Source organism: Tauraco erythrolophus, chromosome 7 (genome assembly GCF_009769465.1).
Source record: "Tauraco erythrolophus isolate bTauEry1 chromosome 7, bTauEry1.pri, whole genome shotgun sequence".
Classification (NCBI taxonomy): Eukaryota; Metazoa; Chordata; class Aves; order Musophagiformes; family Musophagidae; genus Tauraco; species Tauraco erythrolophus.
Window position 1 is genome coordinate 37,440,123 of NC_141471.1, and position 18,115 is coordinate 37,458,237.

At 41.7% G+C, this 18,115-nt stretch overlaps 1 protein-coding gene across 5 annotated transcripts in view; it reads left to right on the forward strand.

Annotated features, from left to right (window-relative positions):
- The window catches only part of CBX3 (chromobox 3), a 15,497-nt gene extending 2,634 nt beyond the window's left edge, over positions 1-12,863 (forward strand). For 3 of the 5 annotated variants that reach the window (XM_086614241.1, XM_086614245.1, XM_086614244.1), the window contains exons 2-5: positions 5,252-5,394; positions 6,956-7,121; positions 8,523-8,617; positions 10,190-12,863. In XM_086614241.1, the coding sequence (XP_086470367.1) occupies positions 5,252-5,394; positions 6,956-7,121; positions 8,523-8,617; positions 10,190-10,316 (531 nt within the window). In that variant the 3' untranslated portion in view covers positions 10,317-12,863. Of the gene's footprint in view, positions 1-439; positions 1,466-5,251; positions 5,395-6,955; positions 7,122-8,522; positions 8,618-10,189 lie in introns of those variants that run through there. The other 2 variants (XM_086614243.1, XM_009992180.2) reach the window with 2 other exon arrangements.
- Positions 12,864-18,115: the final 5,252 nt, after the last annotated feature.

Consider the following 18,115-nt stretch of genomic DNA (forward strand, 5'->3'; position numbering starts at 1 on the left):
AGGAGGGCTGCGCCGGGGGGCGGGGGCAGCGGCACCCGCGCGGCGGCGGGCGCGCTGGGAGACAAAGCCATCCCGCCGCCACCGAGGGGGCGGCCTCGGTGACCGGGCGTCCCTGCTCCAGGAGGCGGTGGCGTGTGGCGCGCCCTGGGGGAAACGTGGCGGGGTGGGGGAGGCGGCGTGGAAGGGGCCCTGGCGGCGGGGGCGCGGCGCACGGGGCCCGCCGGGCGGCGGCGGCTGCCCGGGGCGGGAGCGGCGGGCCTCTTCCCCCGGCCTCTCGCTGTGGGGTGGCGGGCCGGCGCTGCGCCGCCCGGGGCAGTCCCGTTAGCTCGCCCGGGGCGTCCCCGCCGGCCTCACGTGCGCCCACCGCAGGCCCGAGGCGCAGCCTCCCCCAGCAGGCCTCCGCAGGGCTGCCTTTATTTTCTGGTGGGGGTGGCACGTTTTGGTTTTGTTTTTGTGTTGGGTGTTTGTTTTTTTTTTAATTATTATTGTTGTTGTTGTTGTTTCTTTTCCCCTTTCTCCTGCCTGTCAAACGGGGACGAGACAGGCCCCTCTGCGCTGGGGCCCTAGCCCCTGCCCTTCCCCCGCCTCACCTACCCCACCGCCTATAGGATTGCCAAAATCCACTTCCCATGTCCGGGGAGAATTGGGCGGGATTGCTGAGTCCGGGAGATTGTCTGGCCTTGAAGGACATTCTCTTTTGCCTTGCCCAGGCATATGGGAAATTCTAATAGTTCTATAGTTTGCAGTGGGGCGGGGATGATACATGCCTAAGGAGGTGGCCGGTATGAGAAATTACATGGAAAAGGGGATGGATTGTGTTCAACGTCATTTATGCAGTTTAAATATGCAGTATATACCGCTTTGCTGAGTTAATATTGCTCTAGGACCTGAATTCTTGCAAACTGGAGAATCAGATGGCAACGTTATAGTTGCATTAAGATAAATATTTGCTATTTATAAGCATTTACTAAGATGTAAGAGTAGTGGGTGACTCGTTATTACACCACAGATATGTAGCTGCTCCCCACCAGATTCACAGTTAATATACCTAGGTATATGTCGATTAACTGCTAGAATCTGAACTCCTGTTCTATTGGGTTTAAGGAAATAAGCATCCCTGATGGTCCTCCCCCTTTTCCCTAGAAATACCTCTGTGCCTTAGAAGGCCTTGGGAAAAACCTTTTTTCAACCCTATATACCACTTTGTCAGTATCATTTATCCTGGCTAGCATAATGGTGCATTACTGGGTTATACCGGACAAAGTAGTAACCTACTTTTTGTTCTGGATTTAATCCGTATTAGAAATGTTATGTACAGTGAATACATGGGGGTTGGAACAAGGACCATGCTTGTATTGGGATGCCTTTCTTTGAGTAATGTAAACTTCCTTTTAATTGTCATGCATTTTTCTAGTAAAAGCTCTGCAAGTCTGCAATAAAAATGGCCTCCAATAAAACTACATTGGTAAGTTCATGCACACCTAAAGTATATAAGGATTTAATCAACATATTTTTCTTCAAACTTATAACTTGGCATCTCCATTTAAAGATACATCCACATCTCCCCTCCCCAGCATTATTCTGACCAAAATTTCAGATCCAGAAAGTAAGGCTACTAGAAAGGACATTGTCTTTGGCTTTAATAAATCTGCCATTTCTAAAGAGACTTGTTGAGGAAAAAAAATATTAAAGGACTCTGCTCTATTTCTTCTGTCATTTGGTAGAAAACACTAAGGATTTTTTTAGCCTCCTTTCAGCACACCATGTGATTCATCATATATGTAAAAAATAAAATCCAAATCATGTATTCATTTAATTTCTCCCAGTATATTTGGGAAGAGCAATTGCCTGAGTAAAGGCGGTCTTTACAGATGAAAAATAACATTATTGGGAAATGATGTGGCATAGTTAAGATGCCTTTTGAAATGTTTTTTAAGAAATAACAGTTTCTTTGAATTTCATAGGAGCAGAGATTATCAGATGTCAACCCCTCCTGGACCATTTTAATGATGCATTCATGGATCTCAAGTCCTGTAAAGCTTTGCTTGACATTAAAATATGGACTTCTAAGGGCAGTTTGTTGCTGGTTACCATTCAACTAATAATAATACATAGTTTTGTGAAAGACAACTGAAAAAATATAATGAGATGCATCTGAGGTTAAGGGGGGGGAAGTAAGCAAAAATACGCATGTACGATTCAAAAATAGGATAGCAGAACAACTGATTTACAATGCACTCTAAAGTCCTGTTCTTAAACTTCCTAAAATGATTACTGGTTGACCCAGATTGAGGTACATTAAAATCTTGCATTAACTCCTGGCTTAGAAGTGCAATGGAGCGCTTCCTTTATGTTGTACGGTAACTATTTAAAAAAATTTCACCAAGGTGAATGTCTGAACTTTCTGTTAGTTAAGTGATTGGCTGCTTTTCCCTAACTTGAGGAAGAAAAGGAGTTAGCCAGCCTGGGGAGGGGATGCCTCAGGGACAGGAAAGAATCTGTGAATGCAATATTTTTAATCTTTTGATGATGTTAAGAATTTTGCTGCACAGGTCAGGAAAATCAGTTATGGTTCCCATGGGAACCATAACTAATTCTGCTTCATTATGTATTTGCTTGCAAAACCTAAACATATTAAGAGATAGCGTAGAGATTGGAACTGTAATTCCAATTTCGTTACGTCTTGAGTGTTAAAACCCTTCACCACAGTGTCACATCAGTGTTTTACTCTTGCCCCTTAAAGGAAGAGCGCTTATCCACTGGAGAGCATCTGCACCTGTTGTACGTGACTTCTGAACGCAGAAAGGGAAACGAGCCATAGATGAGCATTCAGTGGTCAGACGCCCAAGTCGGTGCTTACAACATGCAACCCTAGAGAAGGGAGCTTCAGGGGTCCAGTGGACGTTTAGTACCCCTTAACTTCAGTCAGGTGCCACATTCACTTGTGGGCCGAGATTTACATCGGGTTGTGTAATCTCGGAATGTACAGATTTTTAACAGATGTTCACTACTTCTGCTGCATCTGCAATCAAGTAGTGTTTTAATAGGTTGGAAAGGCTCAAGAGTTTGGAAAGCAGTGCTGATGCACACAAGACCTAATTAAATCTCTAATATTTAAACCAAAAAGCAACGTACTCTCAATTTTTTATTTCTTACTGTACTTCAAGAAAAAAATACAGACCTCCATGGCATTCATTTTCTTCTGTGGAAGGCTATATAGATATAAGTTGTTGCTTTGATACAGAAATCCAAAGCAGTTATCTTTAAGTGGCAAGAATTAGTGAAGCTGAAAAAAGTACCAGGAAACGATCTTCCATTGAATCAAAGAATTTTAGTCCAACGGAGAACACAGAGATGATCCCCACTTGTAGCCTGCTTGCCTCTTCACCAGTAATTGCAATGTTATTACTATGGTATAGTGAGTCTGTGTCTTCCTCTGCCCACTTCTTTTTTTGTTTGTTTTCCTCATCTACCCCTTTCTCTCTTTCACACTTCCATTTCCTGAAAGAAGCTGCCTTCATAGAAGCATTGGACATCCTCATGTTTCTATTTTCCTTCAATTTCAGTCCTACATTCTTTTTCCTGTGGAGGCAAAAAAAGCCAGTGTGCTTAAGATGACACTTTTCAGACATGAATGCTGTGGTCAAAATACACTTGAGATATGCAGGTAGTTAAAACCCAATTGGAAATACATGCTCTGTTTTAGATAATCTCTCTTCCATGCTTCCAAATCAAAACAAACGTCACATGAGATACAATCACATGCAAAAACTTAACTGTTTGAAAGAGAGACTTGAGACTTTTCCTGATCTTCATTGTTTGCACCTTCAATTTATGGGTTGCCAACCAGAGTAAAGCTATTTTGGGGAGATAAGAAAAAAACTAATTACAAAAAATAAGGCACTCAAAGACAGGGTTTCGGAAAGAAAGAATTGGCTTCAAATCTTCAGTTTACATAAAGAAGACAGTTTTTATTGTGTCTAACATTTTTTTTTACCTTTCACCACATCAAGACAAAAACCTAAAAATTTGACAGTTTCAAAATTGTTTTGCAGCATTCGCTAACTAAACCTGCATTAATTCTAGAGAGGACTAGAGAAAGGCCAAATAGAGGAGCAAATAGAGGTGCTCTGTGATTCGTGCTTGTCTATTTTCTGTTCTATAGGAAGTGCATTAGTGAGGAATTAGTTTTGTCCGCTTTGATTTAGGGTGCTGCATGTCTATATGTTTTAGGAGCTTAATGCTGCTCCCATTAGTTTATGGCTGCCACTTTAACAATTTCCTTATAAAGCGTGTTCCAAAATGGCAAACAAACTGCTTTTGGTCTGCTAGTGCTCCAGAAATGTGATATGACAACATGATGGGCTTGTTCCAACCTTTATAAGATTACAAACAAGGAAATTCTGAAATGTGTCCTTCTATTACTATTTAATTGTGCCTTATTAAACTGGGAATGCCTTGAGGATGATGTGGATGTAATATTTTAAGAACTTATTTGAAGTATCAAATGTAAACTTAAAACACTTATAAAGTTTTTTAAGTTAGCAAAATTTCATTTACGTGTTAAGTGATGTACTTAAGTGTAGCTGTCTTAAATTTTTGCACCTTTGTGACATCTGTTTGAAAGCAAGTTACATCGGTGCGTGGCTAAGAGGAGAAGGGACTGCAGTAATGGAATGCTCCTAGCATGCATCCTGTTCGACAGTTACGGGTTATTGTTGAGTATTTTGCCTATTGTAGCAATACGTCATAAACTTTGCTCCCATTAGCTTCTCCTTTTTTTGGAAAAGGTAGTACCCACCTTTTTTTGAGTAGTAGCCCTTTTCTATTTTATGCGTTTTCACAGTTCCCTTATTACTTTTCTTTGCTTCTGCCTTATGCTGTTTCTTGCCTTTTCACAGGCATAGAGTTAACTTCTAGAAGCTTCATAAATTTTTGAGCATGTAGTACTCTTGAGAATTAAATTTATAAGGGGAGTGGAGGCACTGAGTGTATGAACAAAGTAATTTCACCTTTTTAAAAACTGATGTTGGGTATCTCATTAAGGAACTGAAAAAAACCCAGAACATTAGCATGTCTTGCTCAGGTTACCTGACCACAAGCACTAATGTAAAAGGAGTCTGAGCTTCTGGCTTTAGTGTGAATAAGTACATGATTCTTTGCTGTTTACTGAGCAAAGTTGGATTTGGCCAGTGAAGTAACTGCATAAAGCAAAAGAATGAATGATGTCATTCTGAATTTCTTTTTGTAGCACAAAATGGGCAAGAAACAGAATGGCAAAGGTAAAAAAGTTGAAGAGGCAGAGCCTGAAGAATTCGTTGTGGAAAAAGTCCTGGACAGACGTGTTGTAAATGGAAAGGTGGAATACTACTTGAAGTGGAAAGGATTTACAGAGTAAGGCATTACCTGTTATTTTTTTCTGATAGAATGCTAAATACTAACCGTTTATTTGAAGTACCTATGCATAGAGGGGATTGGATGATGAGGACGCATTTTAAAGAACCTCAAGGGAAGGACATCTATAAATGCATATTCAAGTGGGGCAGTCAAGTATGAAAATAAGATGGAAGATACGTAGCTTAGTGTTTGTGCTACATAAAATGTTTAAAGAATTTTATGAAGTGCTTAATGATCGTTCTTTGACTTAGCTTGCATCAATATCTATCAAGGTAAGCTAGACTGACAGTTGTTATATATGTGGTGGAATTAATGTTACTTCTGAGTAAGAAATTTTGCGGGGATTTGAACTGTAGGCAGCTCTGAAGCAATGAATTTGAAGCAGATATTTTGCTTATTCTTCAATTTGCTGAACTGCTCTCAAATTAGATGAATTTGCATAAGGAATTCTGTGGCATGGTTGCCTTCTTTAGGCATATCCAAAAGGTATCTTTTGAGTCTCTTTCTTAGGACTTATGGAAGTGCAAGAAAACCTTACAGTGGATTGTTACAGAAGGCACATGGTCGTGCCTCTTCCCTCCCTCCTGTGACATTTTCTGACAGACTACTTTACTAACTGAAAAAAGGTGATGCACGTAGCATTTGAACATAAGTCGTTACATATGCAGTCATATTGCTGTTGCGTACTTCCCAATGTGATTGCGTTGCAACATTCTGCGTTCTAGCATCTGAAATTTGTGTAGTGACAAGTTTTGCATAAATGCAAAACACAATGTGTTTAGTGTTTGAGGGTCTGATGGAAGTTGTAAAGGTATGTTCTAGTAACTGAAAATAATTTGTAGGCATCCTGCTTGTGCAGTAGCACTGTGGCAGTATTTGTGCATGAGGGCGTCTGATGAGGTCCTTAGTTGTTGTCGGAAACATTCATGGACTTACTGCAATTTTAGTTAACAATATGCATGCTCAGTGGAACACGTGCAGTGCCCAGCTCTGGACATGGAACCTTTTTCCCTCCTGTAGTCAAATGAGAGAGAGAGATAGTTCTAGATATAGTTGATCTTAGTGCTCAGAGACAGCTTTGGAGAGCATTCCTCGTATATAGAAGCTTAGGCATGTATACATATGCTTTTTGTAGTGGGTGTTGTGTACATTTTTCTCTGTAAGTCTTAGTGCTTATATCATATGGTTGATGCATGGACAGTCTTTAGAAGAACAGGGAAGGGAGTCAGTTTAAATGGACAGGTAGGTTTTGATAGGGTGGGGATTGGGTTGCTTGTTTTAACTCCTATCCTCCCACCCAGATCATAGGAGTTAGTAAAGCTGCTTATTCTGTATCTCCAGTTTAAGAACATTGTTTTTCAACAATAGCAGAGCATACCTCTTTGTCATCAAATGCAGTACATGAAGGTTACTAAAGATGGCAAGATAAGCATTCTTAGACCTGAAAGCTGCCATGCATAATGAGGAAAAAAAAAAAAACTTGCTTAAGGTGAGCCATGTGGCTAGTTTAACATTTTTCTTCTTTTCCGGGTTTTACATAAATGTGTGTATGTTTCAGTGCTGACAACACATGGGAACCAGAAGAAAACTTAGATTGTCCAGAGCTAATCGAGGCTTTTCTGAACTCTCAGAAAGCTGGTAAAGAAAAAACAGACGGTGCCAAAAGAAAATCTTTGTCAGATAGCGAATCTGATGATAGTAAATCAAAGAAAAAGCGTGATTCTGTAAGTATATGTTCATGTGATAAGCTTTGTTTTTCTTGTCTCTCTCCCCTACTTGTGTATCCCCATCCTCCCCAAAATCCTGTTGTGACTTTGAGAATGAGACCAAACATGGGTTTTAAACTGTAAGAATTGTACAGCCTGGAACACCTGGAACTGTGTTTTGAAAAGGATGGTTATTCATGGTGGTTAATGAGACTGTCCAAATGGTGGGGAAAAGATGATTGATTGACATGATGACTAAAAGTTCTTGCATTGTCCCATGATGTTTACTGAGTAATTGAAAGAAAGACTGGTTAAGAGTTATTTATGAATGATCTTAAGTGGTCAGTTTGTGTTAGAGCAAAAGGTTCATGAATGGAACAAAGATGAAGTTCTGTTTTGGCTTTCATATTTAGTGCATGGCTTTAAACAGGTGAGTGGCAAGATGGCAAAATGTGAAGGCCAGGCGGTTACTTAGATTAGGAGCAGACACGATGGTGGAGAGAAGGTAGAAAGGGCGACTGAAGAAGCCTACCTTTTCTTAAAGGTCTGGGTTTCTCCTACAATTTAAATGAATGAACAGCATGACAAATTTACTTCTGATATGTACAAAATAATGCACATATAATAATGCACTCAGGAGTTCACATTTTTCTCTGTAACCTTTCAAACTAGCAATTTGACATGAAACTGGTTGGCAGTGTCAGTGGTTTACTGAAGACAGCTGTTGGATGTGTGGTTAATGTCAAAAAAGTTGGAAGACATCAGAAAGAATAGTTGATGAATAATACAAAGAATATTTTAGTTTCCGTATAGTCAATTGTGTGTCTTCATCTGGTACAGTAGTGGCTACTGTCTCAAAAAGGGTATTGTGAAACTAGAGGAACTAATAGAGGAAATAGTCGTGATATTCCTTACCACTAGTGCGATCTCAGTGAGCCAGGAAGAGTTGAGGCATTCCATTCCCCAAAGGTGCAGTTTCATAGTTGGGTTAAGCCAACACAAGCCAGTTGTTTTGCTGAAAAGGATGCGTTTTTCCCACTTCCAGGAGTGCGCTTTTGCTTTGCCTTTTTTGTTGCTTTTACTGGCCATGCTTGTTTGTTTATCTACTATAAGGATTTTTGGATCACTTGTTTCATCTATTGAGTTTTCAGAAATAAATGCTAGAAACATGGATGTAAAATTCCTTCTTTGTTACTCTACATCTAAATGACTGTACCTGAAGATCAGTCATGAAAAAATAAAATCAATGTCATCTTCAGACAATTATATGTAATTATAGCATTTATGATTATGTAAGGCTATATTTTTTGTTCCGATATCTGTATACATATATACACGCAAGAACGTATATATCTAGCTCTAATGCCAAAAAATAATTTTAACTTAAGCTAGATAACAATGTTCTGACTTACTCAACAGGTTGATAAACCAAGAGGGTTTGCAAGGGGTCTTGACCCTGAGCGGATAATTGGGGCTACGGATAGCAGTGGAGAGCTTATGTTCCTCATGAAATGGTAAGTCTAACATCCACAGTTCTGGTCCATATTGAAGGAGGGCAGACAGTTGCACTTAGGTTAATGAGACAACTTCATTTCAGGAGTAAGACGGCTGGTGATCTCCTTATTAATCTTGCATTCTTAGACAAACAAAGCTTGTGTCATCAGTTAGGACTTATTCCCTCGTCCTTCCAAAGCCAAAATAACTTTAGGTTCTATTGGTTTGGTTTTACAGAAGTAGAAATATGACAGATAAAATACAGAAAAATTGGCATTTGTATGGAAAAGCTGGATCTCAGCAGTGTCCTTGCTGAGGGAGTGGCAGGCAGAACTCCAGCTTTACATGTTTCCATAAGCAGAAGCCAGCTGCTGGATAGTCAACCTTTTAACCAACCATAGTGCCAGCTGTTCTGCATGCAACCAAGTGGAAAGAGAATTGGAAGGAACTAGTGGAGGAAGCTGAGGTTGAAATGAAGAAAAAACAATGTGAAGGAGTGATGGGCTAGTAAGGTGGGAGAGTGATGGGGGAAGTTTGCATTGTTGGGAGGGTAGAGGGAGACCAGCTTCATTAGCTACAGCGTTGACACAAGACTTGGCTCTTCTCAGTGAACAAGTAGGATAAACTTACTTTTTTTTTCCCCCAGTGTTGAGAATACAAAAGATTGAATTAACATTTGCTGGGGGTCAGATTTCTTACGGTGGTGGGATGAGAAGAATGATAGCTTTCCACAGCCTGTGAGAAAGGCATAGTTTTCTGAATGGAGTCAAACTGAGTGGTCTCCAGAGAAATGATTTGTCATGTGTTATGCCTGGACTGCTGAAGTTTGGTGCTTCGGAAGGTCCTGTCTCCCTTCTGCCTTTTCAAATTCTCTGTAAATTTTACGTGAAACTTAGAGAGTTGCAAAGTATAGATCATGACTATTTGAATTTCTGTAGAGATAATTGGCAAAATCAATCACAAAGGAAATGTACAAAAAGAAGCTTTTTTTTGTTTGTTTAGTTCAGTTGCAGTTGATTAGTTTTTCATAGTTGGATGTAGACGACAAGCATAGGTATGAATATGTGTGCACAAAACTGACTTGTGAAGGCAACATACACTTTAAGATGGAATGTGAAGCATGTCAGACTGGAAAGTTTGTTCTGTTACCCCAAGACAGCATCAAGAATGGCGGTATGAAATACAGCAAGTTACTTGCATAAACAGTAAATATAATTTGGATGTAAGTACCACCTGTTTAAGACCGATGCTATTGATTTTCAAGTCTCACTTTGAAGTTTTGATTATGCTTTAAAAGACAAAATTAGCAAAGTTTTGCATCTTTCATTACATACTGTAACAGGTAACTTTATAAATGGTTCGTTTTGAATAGCATTTCTATTTCAAAGAGAAGAAAAACTTGGGAAGAAAGATACAGCTGTGAAACCTTGCCATTAGCATGGAAATTCTTGGTAGCTATAGTGAAAGGTATACTGAAAACTGAGTTCTAGCTGACATTCTTTTAAGAACTTACGACATAAATATCAAGAGCTGCTAAATTTACTGAATTAATGATTATGCATTTTCTTAAATCCCACTCTCTTCTACATCAGGAAAGACTCTGATGAGGCAGATCTGGTCCTGGCCAAAGAAGCTAATGTGAAGTGTCCTCAGATCGTAATCGCTTTTTATGAAGAGCGACTAACTTGGCATTCATGCCCAGAAGATGAAGCACAATAATTGTTTGCGTTGCTTTTTTATATATATGAATATTAAAGACCTGGAGTTTGATTTATTAGCAATGTGAGAAGCATACATTCTAACAAGAATTAAATTTGATATTTTTTGAAGTAGTATGTTTTGCATCAACAGCAAGTAAATAAAAGCTTTCTGCAACTTGTTTCATTTATCACAAGAGAGCATTTGATACTACTACTTCCTCCATATTAGGTAAAAGCTTTTATAAAACATTCATAAACTTCCATAGTTATTACAGAATCACAATGAATGTCTGAACAAGCTCACAGATGTTTTGTAGTCTTCTATACTATTGATGTGCATGTATCTTCTTTACCCAAACCTAGCCCTTTAAACCTGTAGAATCATTCTTTTTAGTATTTGGGATCACTTGGTCCCAAGAAGACCAGGTGAAAACTAACTTTGTAGTAATTTGAATGTTATCAGACTGTATATTGTTTACTTTATTGTAAATACTGGTGAACAGTGGTCAATAAAATAGTTTTATATTCTTCCTTTATACTGATAGGCTGTGACTCTTTTGAAGCGGTATGATATTTCTGAACTTTTGATATGTTAAGCTCTCAATTCGTAATATATTTAACTGTAAGTTGTTTTTTTTGGGTTAGATTGATTAATTAATATTACCCCATTGCTACTCTGTACTCACAATACCAGACAAATACCAGGCTTTGATTTTTTGTATTTTTTCAGTGAACAATGCCTGAGGCGTAGTTTTTTTCAGTCAGGCCTGTGAAGTGAGTGTGCTTTGGGTTCGTGTTTAAGTCACAGATGGCAACAGTGCTGCCTAGGTATGGTTGCTGGTCACAAGGCCAAGTGGCCTTTGCAGATATGCTAGGAAATATTTAACAGTGTCAGCCTTTGCTTTAATTTCAGGTCCTAATGCTCGGCTGTACTATAACTAGCAGTCTTGTAGATGGAATTATTCAGGCCATGGCCTGAAGAATACTAACATAGCTCTGCCTTTAAAGTGGAATATTTTCATGAAGATACTAAGTCATATACTTGAAACAAAAGACTTTGTTTCTATTTCAGATTGAATTTTAAAGTAAGTCCTATAATCAGCTGCTTGGCAAATGCCTTCAGAAGAGCAGAACTAAGGGGTAGGGAACTCAGGAGAAAAAGAGTTGCCTTTTTCCATTCTTCAGTTGCCATTCCTCTTTTCACTTACTTTCACCTACACACCACCCTTTATTTGCGTTTTGACTACCATGGTATAGTTTGCCTTGAGCTGTGCCTCTCCATATGACAATGGCCAAGCTTGTTTCAGAATTCACCTTAATTTAGAGTGGTGACTAAAAAAAATATCTTGTAATACACTTCTGTCAAGAGTCCTAGGTGAGACAGTTAAGATTGCCAAGCTGTTTTCATAGGAGGCTACAACAGACAGGTATTCCTGGAAACCCTCATACCCTGTGCTGAGGAGCTGTGCTTCATGTTCTTTCGATAGTGTTTCACAGCTCTACTATTTGTCCTAACATAGTTTCAAAAGCCATTTACATTGTGAATCAACACTTGTCATTGTAAAACACTTCGTTATGGTTAAACACTGGGGTGGCTAAACTGATGCTAAACTACCTTTTTAAGTGTAATTGCTTTGTGTTGTCAAGATTTTTTGCTACTGGCTTTGGGCAGAATTCAGTCGACACCTATTTGTCGCTCTCGGAAAAGTCTGATATCCATGTTAGTGTGGGGGTTCCCTTGCACCCGGTAATGATAATTTCATAGCTTAGCTGGCTTCTCTTGCCTCTTCCTTAAACAAATCACCCTGAATTTGACAGATGTGACAGTCTTTACAGAATTCATGACTTAATTCTTTCAGGCCTATAATAGGAATAGTTATACACCTAGTATACAGGATTCTGAAATCCTTGCTTTTTTACCCAGTAGCTTGAGAAATATGTGGGCTAAACAAGAATTCCAAAGCAGTGTACATTCTCCTGCCTGCTTCTTCAGTATGGAGTGCTTTTTAAAGAGTCTTAAAACCATTATTCTACCATTTGCATTTTATCGTCTGAAACTTTACAGTTTCTGTACTTTGTTTCAAGTGTGGATGTTACGTTTATACGAAGTTGCTGATTCGAAGCGATACAGGTTAAACAGTTGATTTAAATTAATGGTTATTTTAAGTGGTAGGCAGATTTTTGTTGAAAGGTTGAGTCTCAATTTGTAACCTTTAAAATATAGATTTGCAAATAGATACAGTTTTTACATTATATTTGGTTCTTCCTTCTGACTATCCATAAAAAGGAACTGTATTCATATTTAAACAACTTTACAGCTTGTTAGACAATTATTTAAATTTCTAACTTTTTACATTATGATGGTAGAAATGCTGACTGGTACTTGTTCCTTTTTTTTTTTTCCCCCCTCACTTTGTGTCTAACTGCATTTTGATAGTAATAAAATGCAACACTTTAAAAGTTATGTAAAATTATGCTGAATGTGCTGCATACATATGCAAAAAGTTAACAAATGTTATTAATTTAAAATTAACTGATTAAATAAATGAGATATCTTCTGTAGTTAGTGAGTTGTGCGGAGGTTTCTTGTCATTGTCCTTTTTTACACCAAAAAAAAAAATAGGTCTCAGGCTGTCATTTCATGATCCCTCTGTGTTGATGCTGCTGTCCTGAAAAAAAAAAAACCACAACAAAACCTCACTCAATTGTCCTTGCTCCAATACTACTCCTCACGCTGAATGAAGAAAATTCTTTTTATATATACTTTTTATAACACTCTTTTTCTTTTAAACGTAACCAGGAAGTGCTGGCTTATGCAAAATTCAAACCACGATCAGTTATGGCATCATCCTCTCACAGCCTGGTTCTGACTTCTTCGCTGGGAAAGAATAAAACTCCTAATTTGTCCATTAGTGTTGAATTAATTGCAAATTGACTAAAGAACAATTGCTGTTAAATGGAATAAAACAAATGTTCTTAGTACCTGCAAAAGAAGCCGTCAGCATTGCAAGTGAATTTTATCAGTTCGGCACAAACGGATTCTGCATGCTTCGTGGGAATTCTGGATTTATGGTCCAGTTCTCTTCAAAACTGCTTGGCAGTTTATGAACAATAGATGATAGTACGTTTACATTTATTCAACTTTGGATTTTAGCTGCTTACGTTAAGGCACATCCACTCTGCTGACAGAGGCCTCAACATGGGCTAGCAGCCAAGACAGACGCCCTCAAATTTGTTTCTGAGGTGCCTCCCCAAAAGTGAAAAGTCTTATTGCACAGACTTGCTGCACCTTACAAGCTGAAGTGAGATACCACGGAAATAGCAGTATGGTTCCTGCACCAAAATGTTGTGGGGCCAAACGGAGCCACGTTTTTCCCTGTTGATTTATGGAGCTGTGTCTCCACTAGCTGAAGAAGTTCTGCTTTGTTTCGCAGAGCGAATAGCTGCTGGCTGGCTGTTGTGGAGTTTATCTGCCTTGGATGTACGGCTGTTCACAGGCAGTGGTACTGGTTTGCTGTCCTCCCGGCCTTTAGTTGTGGCAACGCTTCAGAGGACGAGCAGCACAAGGAGACTCCACAACCTCTCTGGGTAGCCTGTTGCAGTGTTCTGTTACCCTCACTGTGAAGAAGTTCTTCCTCATGTTTAAGCAGAACCTCCTATGTTCCAGCTTATATCCATTTCCCCTTGTCCTATCATTGGATGCCACTGAGAAGAACCTGGTTCCATCCTCATGACAGTCACCCTTTACATATTTATAAATATTAATGAGGTCCCCCCTCAGTCTCCTCCAAGCTAAAGAGACCCAGCTCCCTCAACCTTTCCTCATAAGGGAGATGCTCCACTCCCTTAATCATCTTTGTGGTCCTAAGTCCCAGCCATCAGCTTCGGTAACATCACATACTTTTGAAATTCAAATGGAAAATTTCCAATTCTCAAAATCCCTTTCAGGGATTCCTATCAGAGCACTCTGAGCTCTCATTTCAAATAAACAATAGATGGCTTAAGCTAAAAAAAAAAAAAAAAAAAAAAATTATGCCAAGCAAAATTGCAGCACTTGTCCCAGAGAAAGAGCCTGCAATTTATCCACTCCCATGCAAGCAGGAATGGTGCTTTTCTTCCTTTTAAAGTGCTGTGGGATTTATTAACGTGGTGAGAGAATGGGATATGATTCCCAGGGCTCCAGATGGCACCTGCCAGATGGGCGCTCATATTCTTATGTCTAAAGATGCTGGTGTTTGAAAATGCAATAACCTTTTGTGATGGATTTTCTTACTAGATAATGATTTTAGTAAGTGGTCAGGTACTTCCATTCATTGCAGTGTCTGCAAAATGATTTTAATCTGGAAAAGGTAGCCCTTCTGGGTATGGGATGGGATGGCAGGGTTGGGTTTGTTTCCTTGGTTGAATGTGTAAATCCCTTCAGATTTGCTAGCCCAGTGGAGGCGTCATTGGCTTCTATGTCTGATTGCTCCTTCCCAAAAATGGTTTTCTTATTCAGGTGCATGGCTCTGCACAGAGTTCCCATTTGAAATCTGTGTGTATTTTTGCATCAAAATCTTTGTCAAAAACCACTGGGCTTTGTTGCCTGACTTGTTATAAGCAGAGTCAATAATCAGCAAGTTCTGTCATTATAAAGAAAAGATATGTTAAAGAAACTTAGAATCATAGAATAGAATCATTTAGATTGGAAACTAAGACCCTTAAGATCCTCATCCAACCATTAACCTAACACTGCCAAGTCCACCACTAAACCATGTCCCTGAGCAGCACATTTACAGTCTTTTTAATACATTCAGGGCTGGTGACTCAATCGCTTCCCTGGGTAGCCTGTTCCAATGCTTGACAACCCTTGCAGGGAAAAAGTTTTCCCTGATATCCAACCTAAACCTGCCCTGGTGCAACTTAAGGCTATTTCCTCTTGTCCTATTGCTCGTTACTTGGGAGAAGAGACTGACACCCACCTCTCTACAACCTCCTTTCACGTAGTTGTAGGGAGTGCTAGGGTTTCCCCTCAGCCGCCTTTTCTTCATGCTAAACAACCCCAGCTCCCTCAGCCACTCCTCATAAGACTTGTGCTCTACACCCTTCACCAGCTTCCTTGCCCTTCTCTGGACACGCTCCAGCACCTCAATGTCTTTGTTGCAGTGAGGGGCCCAAAACTGAACACAGTATTTGAGGTGCGGCCTCACCAGTGCCGAGTACAGGAGGTGATCACTTTCCTAGTCCTGCTGGTCACACTATTTCTGATACAAGCCAGGATGCTGTTGGCCACCTTAGTCACCTGGGCACACTGCCAGTTCATACTCAGCAGCTGTTGACCAACACTCCCAGGTTCTTTTCTGCCAGGCAGCTTTCCAGACGCTCTTCCCCAAGCCTGTAGCGTTGCATGGGGTGGTTGTGACCCAAGTGCAGGACCCAGCACTTGGCCTTGTTGAACCTCACACAATTGGCCTCAGCCCATTGATCCAGCCTGTCCAGATCAGGCCTGTCCTCCCTACCCTCAAGCAGATCAACATTCCCACCCAACTTGGTGTTATCTGCAGACTTACTGAGAGTGCACTCAATTCCCCTTGTCCAGATTGTTAATGAAAATATTAAACAGAACTGGCCCCAATACTGAGACCTGGGAAACACCACTTGTGACCAGCCACCAACTGGATTTAACTCCATTCACCACCACACTTTGGATCTGGCCATCCAACCAGTTTTTTACCCAATGTGCTGGTTTTGACTGGGGTAGAGTTAATTTTCTTCACAGTAACTATATGGGGCTATGTTTTGGATTTGTGTTGAAAACAGCCTTGATAACACAGGGATATTTTGGTTGTTGCTGAGCAGTGCTTACACAGCATCAAGGCCTTATCTGCTTCTCACCCCATCCCACCAGCGGGGAGGCTGGAGGTGCACAAGAAGCTGGGAGGAGACACAGCTGGGACAGCTGACCCCAACTGACCAAAGGGATATCCCAGACCATATGACGTCATGCTCAGCATATAAAGCTGGGGGAGGAAGAAGGAAGAGGAGGAAGTTCGGAGTGATGGCATTTGTCTTTCCAAGTAATGGTTATGGGTGATAGAGCCCTGCTTTCCTGGACATGGCTGAACACCTGCCTGCCGATGGGAAGCAGTGAATGAATTCCTTGTTTTGCTTTGCTTGCCTGTGTGGCTTTCGCTTTCCCTATGAAACTGTCTTTATCTCAACCCATCAGTTTTCTCACTTTTACTGTTCTGATTTTCTCCTCCATCCCAGTGGAGAGGGAGGGAGTGAGCGGCTGTGTGGGGCTTAGTTGCCAGCTGGGGTTAAATCACAACATGCTCTTATTGACATAGTCTGAAAGTACAGATTAATTTACAGGAATGCCCAGCAGCTGTGCCCAGTTCGTGGCTACCAAGGGCAGGGACAGGAGGCCCAGGGGCTGCCTTGGGGCCAGGACCCCAAAGGCCTTCCTCTGAAGGACATTGGGCGGAGGGGTGATGGCCAGGGCTGTGGCAGGTGGGGCTGTTGTGGGAGGTCCGATCACTCCCATGTCACAGTGTCACCATCTGGCAATGCAGCGGTCACAATACCCCAGGGCAGAGTAAAGGGGGTATTCTCTTGCGTCTAGCTGCCAGACTGCCCGGCTTCGCCATCGGGACAGGTGGAGGAACTCCTGAGTTGCTGGTGGAATCACTTGGAGGGGGCTGAGGGAGGAAGATTTGAGGCTGGACGAGGCTGCTGCAGATTCTCCACCGCAAATCCAGCTCCCAATGGGGCCACATTCAAAGCGCATCTGATGGACTGAAATCCCGCATCAGCCTTTGGAACAGACTCCTGCTCACAGCAGGCTCCTCAAGAGATAAGTAGAACCACCAACCCCTGGGGGTGTCTGAGGCTATTAGGCTTTTTCAGCTGGATAGCAGTGGCAAGACCAAGGGGACGCATTCTTGGCACTTGAGGAGCCCTGCAGAGCTGCCATCCCCATCCCCTGCGGAGCCAGTGGCAGCAGCCGTAAGAAACAGGATGCACAGATGTTGCAAGAGGCAGCAGCTCCAGCGCCCTCCCCCAGTACTTTGGAGCTCCCACTGGTGTCTTGCCAGGCACAGGGAGGATTCCTGCCCCCAGGGTCCATCAGGCCAGGCGCATTTTGCTACTCTTGGGAGCTCCTGAAATGCCTCTGGGCTGAAGGAGGAAAGGAGATGGGCAGTGCTAGTGTCTCCTGGGAGGTGGGACGAGGAGGCAGGTCTTGCTCACACGCTGGGGTCAGGAAGGAATTTTCCCCTGGGGCACACGGGCCCTGGTCCCCAGGGGTTTTTTGCCTTCCTCTGCAGCATCCAGCATGACCACTGGTCAGGGCTCCTCCACTCCCTCTTGGCTGAGTCACTGCCAGCTGCCCCTGCACCATGAAGGTGGCCTCTCGTGCTCTGCAGCTGGGGAGAGGAAGGCTTTTTTCCCCCATGGTGGGCTAGCAAGTGTCTCCAGGGGTTTTTTGCCTTTCTCTGCAGCACTGAGCACAGCTCCTTGCCAGGGCTCCTTTGGGCCATTTTGGCCAGGTTCCTGCTGCTCCTGCTCCATGAAGGTGGCCCTCGTGCCAGCAGCTGGGGAGAGGTGCTAGTGATCAATCACCAGCCATATGTAGCCCCTTTTACTGCCACCCTTTGAGCCAGTTCTTCACCCAGAGCACTGTGTATCTGTTCATCTCACAGTTGGGCAATGTGTCCAGAAGGATGCTGTGAGGAACAGTGCCTAATGTCTTACTAAAACCCAGAAAAACTGCATCCACCACCATCCCTTCACTCACTAGGCCGGTGACCTCATCTAGAAGGATATCAGGTTAGTTTA